The sequence below is a fragment of the Pseudopodoces humilis genome, chromosome 2, assembly GCF_049639895.1.
Source record: "Pseudopodoces humilis isolate 2021_Gansu_Grassland_sample_001 chromosome 2, ASM4963989v1, whole genome shotgun sequence".
In the NCBI taxonomy this organism is placed as follows: domain Eukaryota; kingdom Metazoa; phylum Chordata; class Aves; order Passeriformes; family Paridae; genus Pseudopodoces; species Pseudopodoces humilis.
In genome coordinates, this window is record NC_142201.1 from 8,675,199 (window position 1) to 8,690,237 (window position 15,039).

The 15,039-nt window shown below is 35.4% G+C and overlaps 1 protein-coding gene across 1 annotated transcript in view; it reads left to right on the forward strand.

Annotated features, from left to right (window-relative positions):
- CFAP47 (cilia and flagella associated protein 47) overlaps positions 1-15,039 on the forward strand; it is a 260,715-nt gene that overhangs the window by 185,659 nt on the left and 60,017 nt on the right. The window contains exons 55-57 of the mRNA XM_088051635.1: positions 5,049-5,153; positions 6,731-6,887; positions 13,747-13,842. Coding sequence (XP_087907761.1) covers positions 5,049-5,153; positions 6,731-6,887; positions 13,747-13,842 — 358 coding nt within the window. The remainder of the gene's footprint in view (positions 1-5,048; positions 5,154-6,730; positions 6,888-13,746; positions 13,843-15,039) is intronic.

Sequence of the window (15,039 nt, forward strand, 5' to 3'; positions counted from 1 at the left end):
GATTAGTGTTATTACTAATAATTTAATAAATTATTTGAATAGGAGCTTAGAAACATAAAAAATGCAAATTATATTAATTATCTGGAAGTCTTATATATGTATTATATTTAGGTCATTGGCACAGAAGTGTGTAAGATTTACCTATAATGACTTTTGGCTGCTGCATATTGCATATTATCTGGTGCAGGAAATTAACAACGAGAAAAAACTATCTGCTCTCATAATTTATCACCAGAGATTCACACAGCAACAATAGATATATTGTGTAGGAAAAGACACATTCAACACTAACTGCAGTAATTTTCTCTCTTTCTTTTTTATTGTAATCCTCAGTTCTATATATAATTTATGGATTGAATTCTGAAATGTTCCTTGTTAATTGTCGTAGTTCTTCCAGTTACAGGAGAGCTTTGGTTGGTATATGCCAGCACTTAATATTTATTTAATGGAGCTGTCCCTTTTTAAACCTATTTCTTTCGTTACAAATCCGTGCTTGGAGAGGTTATGTGGTTTCCTTCAGTTTTGGTGACAAAGTCAGGGGGTGGCATTTATATCACAGAATCACAGAGTGGTTGGGGTGGAGACCATCAAATCCACCCCCCTTGCTAGAGCAGGTTCACCCAGAGGAGGTTGCACAGGATTGTGTCCAGGCAGGTTTTGAATATCTCCAGAGATGGAGACTCCACAGCTTCTCTGGGCAGCCTGTTCCAGTGTTTGGTCACCCTCATAGGAAAGAAGATTTTCTGCATATTGAGATGGAACTTCCTGTCACTGGGCAGCACTGGAAAGAGTTTGGCATTTGCCTTTAAGATACTTGTGTGCATTGATGAGGTCCCCTCTCAGCTGTCTCTTCTCCACACTGAACGGGCCCAACTCCTGCTGTCCCTCCTCATAAGAGATGCTCCAGACCCCCAATCACCTTTGTGGCCTCTGCTGGACCCTCTCCAGTAATTCCTTGTCTTTCTTGGGCTGGGGAGCCCAGAACTGGACACAGCACTCCAGATGTTCTTGCTTCTCCTGAATATTTTGTATCTTAGGCTTAGGAGCTCCCCAAAATAGCGCATTCAACTTCCAGAAGATTACTGCTCATAAACCATGCCCTGTGTTTCAGGTATTGGTTTATATTAATACCCATTTCAAAGCCTTTGGTATGTGTAGGTATCATTTGAGTTTGTGCTCTCTTTAAAGCAAATAACGCTTTCTCATCAGCAGAAAGATTCTGGTTTGTGCAACCCTCAGATGAAAGGCAACAAAAAAGAGCAAATTATTAGAGCAATAGATTGAAGATGAGCTTGTTCAATGAAGATACATTATATTTGAAGACAGTAGAGTCGGGTCATTAACTTTTATATTTTATCTAAATTTCCATGTTTGTTTTTATGCCATCTAAATGACATAAAAATATTTGAATGTACTGGGCTTTAGGTCAGAAAATGTCTCAAATTGATTTCTTCAGTCCCTGAGTTATGTTAGATAAACTGGATTCAAATGAGATCTCAGAGAATTTTTTTTCTTCCCTTAAAATATCTGCCTAAAATTAATAACTGAATTTTGACTAATATTTCAGAATTTAAAAAAAAATTCCAATATTATTATCATACTTCTGTGTGTGTGTAAGTTTGTTTGTTTCAGTTTGGAACAAAGGGCATTACTGAAATATCACAGGGGATTATTTTCTATAGATCTGATTCAAGTATGGACATCATTAATAATATGCTTTCCTGAGGTCCAGTTGGATTAGGCTCAAGTATTCCTGAACTTCAGGGTGCATAATGAAGTCTAAATGAAATTCAAAGGCTCTAAATCCTTTGCCAGCTTCATGTCAATTAGAAGCAGTTCTGTTACCCTTTGTAAAGGGTAAAAATGAGATAAAAATGAGAAAAGACTGCATATCTTACTAGTGGCTTTGCAATTGTAGCCTAATCAGTTAAACTGGAATATAACATCTTGGTTTTCTTCCAGAAATTTGATAAAAGCTTTCAAGGATTCCCTTTAATAGGATTTAGATTTTCATATATTTTTTCCTTTTTTTTTTTTTTTTTTTAACAAGCTACACCTAATTTTTGTTTCCCTCCTTTTCAACCTTAAGCTAATGTAATAACTTTATAAATGCTGCCAAGTTATCTAAAAGCCAGAATGAATGAGAAAGTTTACTGTAAAATTCCAGCTTGTTTTTCATTAGCATATTGGGCATTGGGGATGTCTGGGGAAAAAGTCATGGGGATGTTGAGTTTGGTGTTTCTATCCTGAGCGCAGCTTTCTTTGTCTTTAGCAGAAAAGGATTCAGATTCAGCACCTAACAGCTGAAAATTTTCATTCATCAATAATATGTTTTTCAATATAATACTTTTCCTCTATATAAATACATTGTTGTATTTCATATATATGTGTATTATATTGATATACATATATATTTACAAAGTACAAAAAATCTGACAAACAGGGTCATCTCTATGGCCAAAAAAACCCATGCTTTCACTGCAGGTCTTCAGTTTGCTATTCTCCTGGCTTATAACTCACCTAAACCTTTCTCATTAAGCTGTGTTCTTTCCTGATTGGCTTTGAACAAAATTTTTTTTGAGGACAAATAACTTAATAGAAAAGAGCTGGCAGAGAGGAGTGCAGTCTCTGTGTGCAAGCTTTAAGGATTTTCTTAATGACCACAAGTATTGTTTTGTACAGAGTAGAGAGAAAGCTTTTAGATTTAATGAAAGATTCCCCTCTTTTCTTCATTTTATAACAGAAATAATATATTTGTAGTTAACTTCAGACCCAGTTTCTGTATTTGAACTGCTGTATCTGAGATCATATGAAGAGCAATGATATTGGTTCCTTTTCACATGAGTATCATGGAAGCCACTTGTTTATGTAAACAAAATGAAAGGCAGGAGGTGTGTTAACATCAGCATATTTAATTGAATGACTGAATAATTCTACGACTTTCTTAAAATATACTTTTTAGCATTATTTCTCAATTCTAGTTTTAAAAGCTATTTTTTTTTTTATTTCAGTAGAAAGTAAGTAGGTTTTTTTGCCCAGCTTCAAAATTTCAATTTTGAAAAGCCCAATTTCAAAACAAATTATTTTTTGGATTCATGGAACATCATGCTGTAGAATACAAAATGAATTTGTAAAACCAAATCTATACTGTAAAAATTAACAATCCTTTCTGCTTTCAGAGCAGGCAGTCTGCTGGATTATCATAACTTCATGTTGATTATTTTGATTCATTGTGGCAGTGCATTTTCTGAGTAATGATAATATGCCAAGTAATACTTACTGGAAATCGAACTCCTGCCTGTTTGCATCTCTGTGGAAGAGTTATTATTCTTATAATATATAATTGTATTATAATTATATATAATGTGGATGTCATACTGAAATTACTCAATATTTAAAAATCTTAGTGTTAATTTAATTTCGTTGTCTTATTCTATGCCATCCTGTCTTTACTTACTTTTTCATTTTATTCAAAAGTATTTGGGAGGGAGTGTTTTCTACTATGGTTCTTTCTCCATTTGAAGGTCTTCATTTGATAAATGGGTCTTACTAGTAGGTAGGAACTGGACTGAAAATGAAAGTTTAATTAACTGTTATGGCAGTAGTCTGATGAATTATTTTAAAACTTTCTCCCCAGAAAAAGAAAATAACAATTCAAGTTTTGTGTGTTAGTTGAGCACACCTGAGCTCTGTTCTCTCTTCTGCACAACCTGCCTCTCACTGCCATCAGTAGGAATATCTGTTGTTCAGGGTACATCAACATCCCTGTCCCTCATTGAGCTGGTACTGATGACTAAAGATTTTTAGCTTTTTATATATTTTCATGTATTTGTGGCTTTGGAAACTGCTAACACATGGTTGTAGCTCCTTGTACTTTTCCTACTCTCTTTTCCCTACATTTTAGAACAAGAAGCTAACTTTCTAACACATTCCTGAAATAAGTCTTATTTTTTAATTTTAATTTCTAGTCTTGTTTTCAAGGAGAAATCCTACAACAAAGATGTTTTGTTTTCCAAATAGAATCTGAGAAGACACAAGAAATGGGACAAAGAAGCCCCTGGACTAATTCCAATGGGGCAGTACCTGGGGTAAAATTACCTAAGAAATGTTCTTCTAATTGGACAATATTTGATTGTTACACTAATAAATTAACCTTATAAAAATTGTAGCACCACTGTATTACTTGTGCATATTTCAGTCTTGCTGGAACACTAGGATTTGGTAGTTAAATGGGTGTTTTCTCAGTCCCAGCTGTTGTAGGGTGTTGTTTTGACCTTCATTTATTACAAATTATATTCTTTTTATGAAACACAGGTTAACTTCTCATTATATCAATCAATTACCTTTTTATCTCTTCTAACATCCAACATTATTTAGACATTTATAATATTAAAAGGCTAATACCTGTTTTTTATTAAAGAAATAGTCATATTAATTGTGTATTCAGTGATTCTGGCTGATCAGTCTCTAAATGCAATGGCATTTTTATTCTTCACAGTTCAATTAATTTACTGCTTATCTGGTTCTTGAAAACAGAGATTAATCCATTGTGGTCAGCTACTTTGCTTTTGCCTGTGCAATTGAGTCTTGAGTAGAATACTTGAGGAGAAAAGTCTCACCATTATTTACAGTGTTGGTTTTGCTAAAGATGAGCAGAAGAGAGACAAAGCACTGGTTTATTAAAACCTGGCATGTATTTCCTTTCTAAGCCAGTTTGTGTCTGTGGGGGTCACTGTGATGGCCCTTCATTGTCATCGGTACGATCCCACACCGGAGCGCTGCTGGAATGGTGTTGGGGCTGCTGTCCATGCCCTTGAGCAGTTCCAGCCCCAGCCCTGGAGCTGCTGGGCAGTGGATGTGCAGGGACAGCCACTGGGATTGTTTGCTGCAATAACTCCCTGACAGGGGAAGTGCTTCTGGTGGAACCCATTAATGGCAAACACACCAACACTGTTGGCGCAAAGCACAGAAGAGAAATGGATGCAAAAAAAATTGATTTCCTCTCCCTTACCCCTCCTTTCTTTTGCTTTTTTCTTGTGTTTGTACAGCTGACTATTCCTCCTCATTCCACCACTCAGCTGCCCGTGAGATTCGCTCCCTCTGCCCTTGGAAGACGCAATCACAAGGCAACAGTAACCTTCAAATGCCCAAAGGTATGAGAATGTGCTTGTGCCCGCAACTCTTGGGATTCAGGTTAGACACTATTTATGATAGGCAAGGAGGTAAGAGGTTCAGCCTGTAGGTCAAGGTGAAGTTTAGTGAATGGAAGCATAATGAGAGAACAAACACAAAGATGTTCAGAACTTATAGTTTGTTTTATCCTTGGTTTTGCACAGGAATTATTCTATTTACAGTATTATAATGTGGTATAATGGCCTAGGAACTGGAACAAGTAATGAATACTTTTAGCTCGCTCAGTAATTAGTTATGCTGGTTTTAACACTAAAAGACTGGCACTTTTTAGCAGTGTCACCACTAAAGTTAAATTTCTTGATGTTTTTCCCAACCCCCCCAAAAATTAAATTGTTTCATTTTTTTTTATCCAATCTGAATTTTAGAATGCCACACATGTGAAAAAGTGAATACTTCCATTCATTTTATCTGAAAATGTTTTTTATTTTGAACACCTTAGAATTGTTGACTTCTTTTTTTCTCTGTGAATTTTCCTAAAGTTGAATGAGAAACAAGTAAATAGAGAGACATGAGTCATCAACGTGACCTACTAACTGATTTTAAATTACAGCTGGAATAAAAAAGAAAAACTGATAGTACAATGTAAATGATGATATTTTGTCATGCAAGATGTGGTTAAATGAAGCCTTTGCTTTCTGTGCAATTTCTTCTCTGTGTTTTTTTTTGATATCCTAGAAGTCTGCTGACCTGTGAATTATTCCAGTTGAGTGCTACCAGCAGTTTACATTAGTGTTTTAAGTAATACTAAAAAAGTGAATATGCTTTTATATGAAAGAAATTAATATTGAAAGAAGTCATGTGGCAATTTTTTTTTTCCTGAAAAGTATATTGAACAGACAGGTTATGTGCAGGTGGTGTTGGCACAGTATTTATTTTCAGACTCTCTCTTAAATATTTATTAAGGATAAAAACAAGGAGACAGCAATGCTAATATGAATAGTATATATCCATGTTTAGTTCAAGAGGACACAGTGTCCTTATTTTCTCTGAAACCTGATGGTCCATGCAAATCTTGGCTCTACTATTTCTTTCCAATATCCTTGATATTTCTGTATCTAAAGATTAATGTTCATTATTAGGTTTAGAGTAACACTTTCAGCTTTTTGTGTGATTCTGCTGCTGTCCCATCAAAAAATTATTTTCTTTCTTCCTTTGTCTTCTGGAGAGAACTTCTCGCTTCATCTGCTTTCATGTTTTAATATATCTGCTTTGAATTTTGCTTTTGCAACCACCTACATCTCTCCATTCCCTACACTGAAAGCTCTGAGTAGCTGGATGAAAGTTAAATACTATGTGCTTGAAGTGGGACAGAAACTAAACACAAAAAGGAGATGTGAACATTTCCCAGAATGAAACTATTAATTTCCAAATAGCAATACTTAGAGTAACAGCAGCTTGAAGAAAGAGAAAGGAAAGCAAAAATAAAGTTCACTTATAGCAGAGACACAGAGCAGCAGAAGAAAGAAGTAGGCAAGATACTTTAAAAGGTATAGCTCCAACTCATCAAATAAAAAATAATGGCACGTTTCATTCACAGTTTGGAGAGAGGATATTTCACCTGACAGGGTCTGGAATTCCTCCTGCACGGATGGAAGCAACCACCATCAGTGCCTGCATCGGCGAGTACTCCTCTGTCATCGTATCCTTCGAAAACCCAACTGCTGAAAACGTGGTGGTAGATATCGTGCTGGCAGGTACAGGGGTTTGGAATTTTTACCTTTTTTGGAATGGGGGAAGGAATTTAAGCTCCGTGGGTTCCATTAGAAGTGTGAAAGGGGTGTGGTTAAATTTTCCTCATTCTGTTTTTTGGCAATAGACTTATTGTGTATTGTCCACGCCCACCCTGAAAACTCTGTAGAGTGTGCTGTGGGACATAGGAAAGGACACACACCTCTTACAACTGTTCACAGAAGACTTCTTAGGTCATGCAGCACCATATGGATGTGCAGCTGCTTGCTGGCTGTGTGCTGCACCGTATCATTTTGGCAACAGGAGACTCCTGGGATGTGTTTTGGTAGCTGTGCCTAAGCCAAATAGCTCAAGCTTTGCTTTACTTTTGTTCCTCAATTACCTTCAAACATTTTATATTATTTGGTCAGAGTCTGGGTAACTAAAGAAGTTAGTAAGAGAGCAAAGGCAAAAGATTTCTAATGTTTTCTTTGTGATTTTTTGTTTTTTTTTCTGATGACCTTCCAAGCAAGTATGTTTTATCAATATCTTCAAACATGCTTTAAAGAATAATATGAGATCCAGAATTATCAGAGACCTACAAGTGAGTCCATATTGGGATTTCAGAAATGCTGTAAGAATTGAGGTTCTAAATCCCACATTCTCATTGATGATTAAAATTCAGTCAGGCAAAGAGGAAATTTCACTTTGACTGCATCAGAAGGCTTTAAAAGGCTCTCTGAATTTCCACCTACTTGAACATAACATGTAAGTAGCATTAGAAATCAGGTGCCAAAGCATGCCCCGACATCTGAAAATAACAAAAATTGAAGATAAACCTTCCAGATTTATCTTCATAAATAAATAAATGTAAGAGAAATAGCAACAAAACCATAAGAGAATAGCAATATTAGGCCTGTTCAAAGGTAAGTTTTAAGCCATGTGTACACACTTGTGCTGTGATTCAGGGTTTATGGAAAATAGAATAAGTGAAGAAATGTGATTTTTAAAAACTTAGATTCATATTTATTTGTTGCATTGAACTTATCCTTTTTAATCATACCTTCTGAATATGAATTAGAAATAAAGAAATAAAACTTTGTCCACATATGCAGTTCACATATAGGGGATCTTGGAAATATGTTTACCTAAAAGGTCAAGAGCATCTTGGTCTTGTGACTGAACACTGTACATTTGCTGACCTGGTTTTTTTTGTCAGACTTCAGTGCAGTTTTCCCTGTTTAACTGCTGAAATATTTTCATTCATGACTGTCACAAAACAGAGTACCATTTGTAAATGATGACATCACTTGTGAATATTAGTTGATGTTCTCTTCTGGAAAACATTGAAAGAAGCAAAAAGATGCAAAGTATTCAGTGCTTACAGGCCAAGTGAATCACGGCCAGGATCTTGGGGACATTGCCAGAGTTCAGCTGCTGAGCAGGGTACCTGGCAGAGAGGGGGATCCCGGAATCAAGAGAAACAGTCTTGTCCAGATTCCTACTTATGTGGCTTCTAGGTGTCCTTAAGTGACAAGGAGCACTGCAGACTGTCTGTGCACATGGAGACAGGGCAGTTGCTGCAGCAGGTGGCATTCAGGGCACATACACAGGGCTCCAAAGCGCTTCTCACAGTAGAAAAGGAAGCATTAATGCTGACTGCACAGCACAGGAGCTGCTCTTGCGCAGTCATTCTGATTGTGCAGTCATTACTTCTGTAATCCAGATGGAAGCTGTGAGCTTGGTAGCTGCCACTCTGGTCTGAGGCAGTCAGGAATTGTTGAGGTTTCCCCGTGGCACTGCCGTGTGGATGGCAAGAGCCTCACCAGTTGGATGAATGCTGTGTGTGTTAGGTGAAATTCCTGTTTTGAGACGGAAATGGGCAGGCTGTAGGGGAGCCACAGGCTGAGGACTTAGCTGGAGGTATTCAGATCCACAAATCCAAATGGAGTTCACAATGCAATAAAACAGTTGGCCAATATCATTGTGACACTTGTTTTCTGTGAAAATTCAGGTTGATCAGGAGATTTTTCTGTTGACTGGGAAAAGGCGTTTTTGTTTCCTCCTTTGGAAAGTGATAGAAGGAAGACTGAAGAAGCAGTAGGATGATCACCCTCACCTGAACCCTTGGTGGGGTCACTGGAATCTTCCTTTTGCAGTGTGTGTAGCCCATGATTTGCACATTCTCTTACAGTCCATGTCCAAGCCCATGAAGGTCAAGAAGGTAATCAGGAGAAGTCAAATGGATTTCTTAAGTGCAAATCATGATTGACAAATGTTATTGCTTTCTGTATGGAAGTGAGTGATTATGCAAATAAAGGCGGAGCAGTGAATGTAATACACTATGATTTAGTAAGGCTTTCTCACTGTATCCTGTAACATTCTTTTTTGGAAGCACAGGAAGTCCAGGCTTGATGAACAGACTGCTGAGTGGATTGGAAACTTGGCTGAGCTGTTGGTCTCAAATGATAGTGATCAACATCTTGACATTCAGCTGCTGGTTGGTGATGATTGTTGCACCCCTGGGGTCAGCTTTGGGCCCCATATTATTCAAGACCTTTATTAAGGACATGGATGATGACAGAGATTGCAATGTAAATTAGGGAAAGGAACTGACATGATGGATGGTAGAGCTGCAGTCCAGAGGTACCTTGATAAATTGTTGGTGTACCTCAGTTTTGAATTGCTTTTTTCATCAACTCATCATTCCTGGAACAGCTGAAGACAAAGTGAACTTTTACATTATTATTAATGCAATTTTCATGCTAAAATGTTAACCCTTTGTATTTTCCCCTGACTCCATTTACCCTGTGTGCTTATCTTAGGCCAAATGGTGTGAATTAGAAGTGCTGTGAATTACTAACAGTGCAACCCACCCTATTTGACCAGGAAATAATTGATTATATAAACTTTTGAAGTGTAGGTCTGTATTACATCTATGGTATAAAGATTCCTGTTACATCTCATGAATGCAGAATGCTTTATTCTAGTGGAAAGTGCAAGCTGGGATTCTGATTTGTACAACAATAAGAGCAATTAAGAGATGCAAACTGCTTGTCTTATTGAGAATAAATCTACTGCCAGACAGCATAGTTTAGTATTCCATTACTATGAGGTATTATTTGTAAGAATGGTAATCCAGTGTGCTGTTCACAAAATAATGGAGAAGAATAATCAAACTCATCTGTGATGCAACTTAATCAGAAATTATTTATTGAGCTTAAGTGTTGTAACTAAAGCTTAGTAGATTGTTAAATTCTGAGAAACAGGAGAAACTGCATTGTTTAATTATTTTAGTGAAAACAGTCATCTTTCTAGCTGTTTAGCATGAACTTGTCCCATTGAGATTTTCAGGAGCAGTGATGGAGACAGAAGCATCTCGCTTAGACAGTGAAGGACTGATGGGGTTTTTTTATGCATCAGAAATTTTGTCTTCATTTTTCTTTACCCATCAGTAGAACTGACATCATGATGATCTAATGTTTCTGTGATCTGTGGAATTACAAAAGGTCTTCTTTGAAAAGATAAATTATATATCACAATCTTTATGAAAAGATAATCATACCTGTCCTTTAAAATCTACCTTGAATTTTTAATCAGATTAATTGTAATGTTTTCTAATTAAATTTAATTTTCTAATTCAGTTGCTCTTGGTGACCTGTACATAAAGTTTACTTTAATTACAACATGATAGTTGATTTATGCATTCAAGCTGTGTTTAGATGTTTTTCATTCTATTATTTGTTATGTGTTGGAATACTTAACTGGAATTCTCATTTCCTTCTTTCCAGAGGAAGATGAATCCAGTCTTATAGGCTAAATTATGGATGCACAAGTTCATTTTAGCATTCCTGGCCCTTATATATCCTGAGAAATAATATGTCAGGCTTATTGCTGGTGTTACTGGAGGCCAGGAGGAGGGTGGAATGGGGAAATCAACAGAAGGGAGCAACTCAGAAGTCAGAATGACATGCCTGACTGATTTTGATCTTTAAAAATTGTCTTTAGACCGTCAGACCCCTTCTTAAGAAAACTCAGTGTGTCAACAATGAAAATATGGCATCTCAATTAAAGTGTAACAGCAATGAACATCAACATGTACAGATTTACTTCATGCTTTAAAGACAATTACACAAGTTATCTGCCTTATTTCTGAGTAACATTCCATAGGCAGTTTCTGCCCTTTATAGCTGTGAAATTATGTTTAGAAGTGCAGAGTTCAGGAATTAAAATAGACATTAATTGGGAATTGTCCTATCCAGACCATTTCTGAAGCTGTGTCAAACCCAAGAGCACTATTCCTCAGACATGTTTCTTTCTGTGAATTTTGACTGCTGTTGTAGCACTAACATTCCTCTACTTGGGATAATTATAGAGCAAGTAAAACTATTACTACTGATGCCCTGGGCCTCTTTAAACTAGGTATTTTCTTATTGCATTAATACCAGTAAGTTTTCTTCCCAGGATTTAGACACTTGGATGCTTGAATGTGCAGCTCTTATTCACATCAGCATTCACAGCTACATTAGAATAGTCATGTGAGTAATGTTTATTTGACAGCAGGTGATTTTCCCCAAAATGAGCCAATGACTAGAACTACAGAGCATTCAAACTCTTGTCACAGATGGTTTAGAAACCTGTACTGGTTCAGCTGTTTCAGTTTGAATGATACTGCTTTTCTGTAAAACCACTGTATAGTATTTCTACCAATAGCTTTTTTGGAAGCAACAAAAATTATATAAATAATTGAGACAACTAAAATCTCCAGTGTAAGCCAGAGCCCCCAGAGTTAACCTGTATAAGAATTATCCCTAAGTATTATTGGTTTATTAATACCATAATGCTTTATTTCAGTCAATGTGGACAATTCAATTTCATCTTTTCAGTTGTCCAAATATATAGTTCAAGAAAAAAACTGCAACAGCTTTTATAGCATATATTCATTTCAGAGTTTGAAGGGTGTGCTGAAAGAAAAGATTAAAGCTATTGCAGTAATTAGGAATTGAATAAGGGAGGTGGATTGGTTCCTCTGGAATCCAGTGTTACCTGCAGTAGCAAAACTGATATCTGTGGCAGTGTATGAGATTGCTCATTAAAACTTACCCTATGTCCAAGATAAGGCTGCATTCACAGTAGGCTGCCCAAGTCATTTTCCATTCAAAATTTCCAAACTAGAATTGCAACTTTTTGAGTGTACTTTGCAAAGTACTTTCAAACTGCTTTCTGGAACTCTATGCAATTGAACTAAGAACTCAAAGAAAAGTCTGCTACTTGGTCATTTTTTGCTCAGGCAAAATATATTGGACTAACTATTATTGCATATATATATATATATATACATATATATATATATGTATATATGCATGTCAGTGTTAGAGTGAAATAGTAAAGATGTGAAGAAATACTATTTTTAGTCATCTAGTCAATTTAGAATACAAGTGCTAAAGTCACTTTGTGCTGATTCTGACATAATTCAAATCATTATTTTAGCTACTAATTAAAAAAATAATGTGCAATATATAAATGCACCTCTGAACTGATAAATGCAATTTTGAAGCATCATGAAGCATAATCTAGTGCCTTTAATTTCATACAGTGAAAGTGTATTTTTCAGATAAAAATATCTCCAGAGATTAGTTAGCTAGTAGTGTAAAAGTTACTTTTTAGCTGAATGTGTAAAAGGATATAAACTGAAAAATAAATACCATATATTATAAAGTTTGCAAAACTCTTCTAGTAGGGGAAATTTAAAGTATTCAGATTATTAGTATCCTGGACAAGAAAGATAGAAAATAATTCTTACAGAATAATTAGCATTATAGAGGAGGTTTGCACTATAGCCTTGTTTTTGCTACTTCATTCTCTCAGGTCAGGAAAGATGATACAATTGTTTTATTGATATATTAAAACGAGCCCTTCAATTCTTTTTGTATTTTCTCATAGTTTTCAAATCTTACTTTGAACATCTAAGCTGGTTTCTGAAACTCAGAACCTTGTTCTTCAGCTGAAATAATTTTGGTGCTGTTTCTTTTCTTGCAAGAACCAAGAATGATAGTTCCAAGAGAGCTGTTCTCTGCCTTCCTGAACATCTTTGACGATTATTCTGTTTCTTAAATCTTAGCTCTGTAGTCCCAAATGACATCTTCCCTAGCTGGTGGGTGAGTTCTGTGCATCCTATCTTCCTGTCAGCAGTTCATCATTCAGTGTTAGCACGCTTTAATTTGACATATTGTACAGATACAGTCTATCTATTGGTCTCAGGTTCTTGGAGTTAGCTGCTAGACATATTTCCTGCAAGGAATTTCCTTTGGCTGCTTGAACAATTCCAAAACCTCTTTATAAAATTGGACTTCAAACCAGTTTTTCCTATCCCATTTTTTATTTATCCATAGCATTGACAGTGATCAGTGAAACATTCTAAATAATGTTGAAGTTCTCTGTCTTTATGAGGTGATCTGTTGGTTGATCCAGTAACTTGCCAACAAGAAAGAAATTCTTGTCTTCAGCTGTGTCTGTACTGCTGGTCCTGAACCTGTGTCTCTTACATTTCATGTCACCATTGGCTTTCATTGCTGCTTGATTTTTTCATTTAGAAAACAGTTTATTTTGTAATCTCTAAGTATTATTTAACTGAAAGCATTTTAAACTTTGTGTTTTCTTTACACTGTGTTATTTCATTTTAATTCTATTTAAAAAGAGGTCCATATTGTATTTATCCTTCACAATGAGCAAAATACTGAAAGAACTTTTAAGGGGCCATGTGCTCCCATTCAAAGATGTATTTTATAAAACCTCTGTCTGTGAAGCTGTTTTATTGGAGAAATTGTTTCATTAATTTTGAATTCTAAATGAGTTTTCACAAGTAATTTTTATTTTTTTTCTTAGATCAGGGGCTGTTGAATCAGCATCTGAGTGCATCTGTCCTGTCCCAGGCCACCTGTAAGGAATCTGTTTTTCATCTTCTAGTTAAACAGCCACAAGGTATGTACCTTCTTAACCCTTAATATATATTTAAACTACTATTGTTACTTATTTTATCAACCTAACCAGAACAAGTCACAGTTTCCTAAAACATGAAGTACCAGAGTGAAAAAATATGTAATTTAAAAGAATGTATTTTTTTTTAAATAACATTTTTGTAGTTTCAAACATCAGTTAAGAAGAAAAAGAAGAGGAAAGAAATTCCAAAAATCAACGAGTTAGACAATTGTAGCTGCTTTTATTTTTTACCAAATTAACAGAAAACTAAAAATACAATTTTTTTCTTTCTAGATACACTTATGTTTCTCTTCAGCCTTGCCAGTCACTTCAACTAATTTTTGTTTTGTTCAGGGGACTGGTGTATTGTTTTTTGGCTATTTGTTGTTTGTCTGGTGTTTTGTAAGATAATTGTGGTCCATAGTTTCTGGGAACATTTTCATAGGAAAATACAGAAAACAGTACTTTCCAATTAAAAAACTATCTGGAAGGAATTAAACTATTTGGTTTACCATCCTGAATTAAATTTTAGACATTGCTGGTCATATCTGATATAAGATGGGATGTGGAAGGAATGAATTGCCCTTAGTGCCTTAATTTTATCAAAATTTATGTTTTACTTGTATATAATAATAATTTGTTTATTTTATTTATCTGGTGTTATTATAAGGCTTGGATTATCACTGAAATTGCATATTTTAATAATTTAAAATTATTCAGTACCGAAGTATAGAAGACAAGTAGTTTCCTGTACCTGTTTTAAATATTTTTATGTACTAATTATTTCTATTGATTACTTCTCAGATATGCTTTCTAATTTCAGAACACACAGTTAAATTATTAATATCTTCAATTATTTACTGAAGAAATTAATTTTCTTTGCTCATATTCCCCACAAATATGTGTGAGCATCTGTTTCATGTTAATATACATATCAGAATGAGCCATACCATTTTCCTTGAAGAAATGATGTCTATCTAACATTAAAGACTTTGTTTAGAAATATGAAATGAGGATCAGTTGCTTACAGTTTCATTCAAAAAAATTTGCCCTATGCTACGATTTTCCTGTAGATTGCACGTGACAGATCTTTATTTTGTAAAGGATATTGCAGACCTTAGTGTTCCCAGCAAGGAACTATATTTGTTTTCCCTTCTGGAAGCTCACTATGCCTCAAAACATTTCTAGGTGATATAGAAA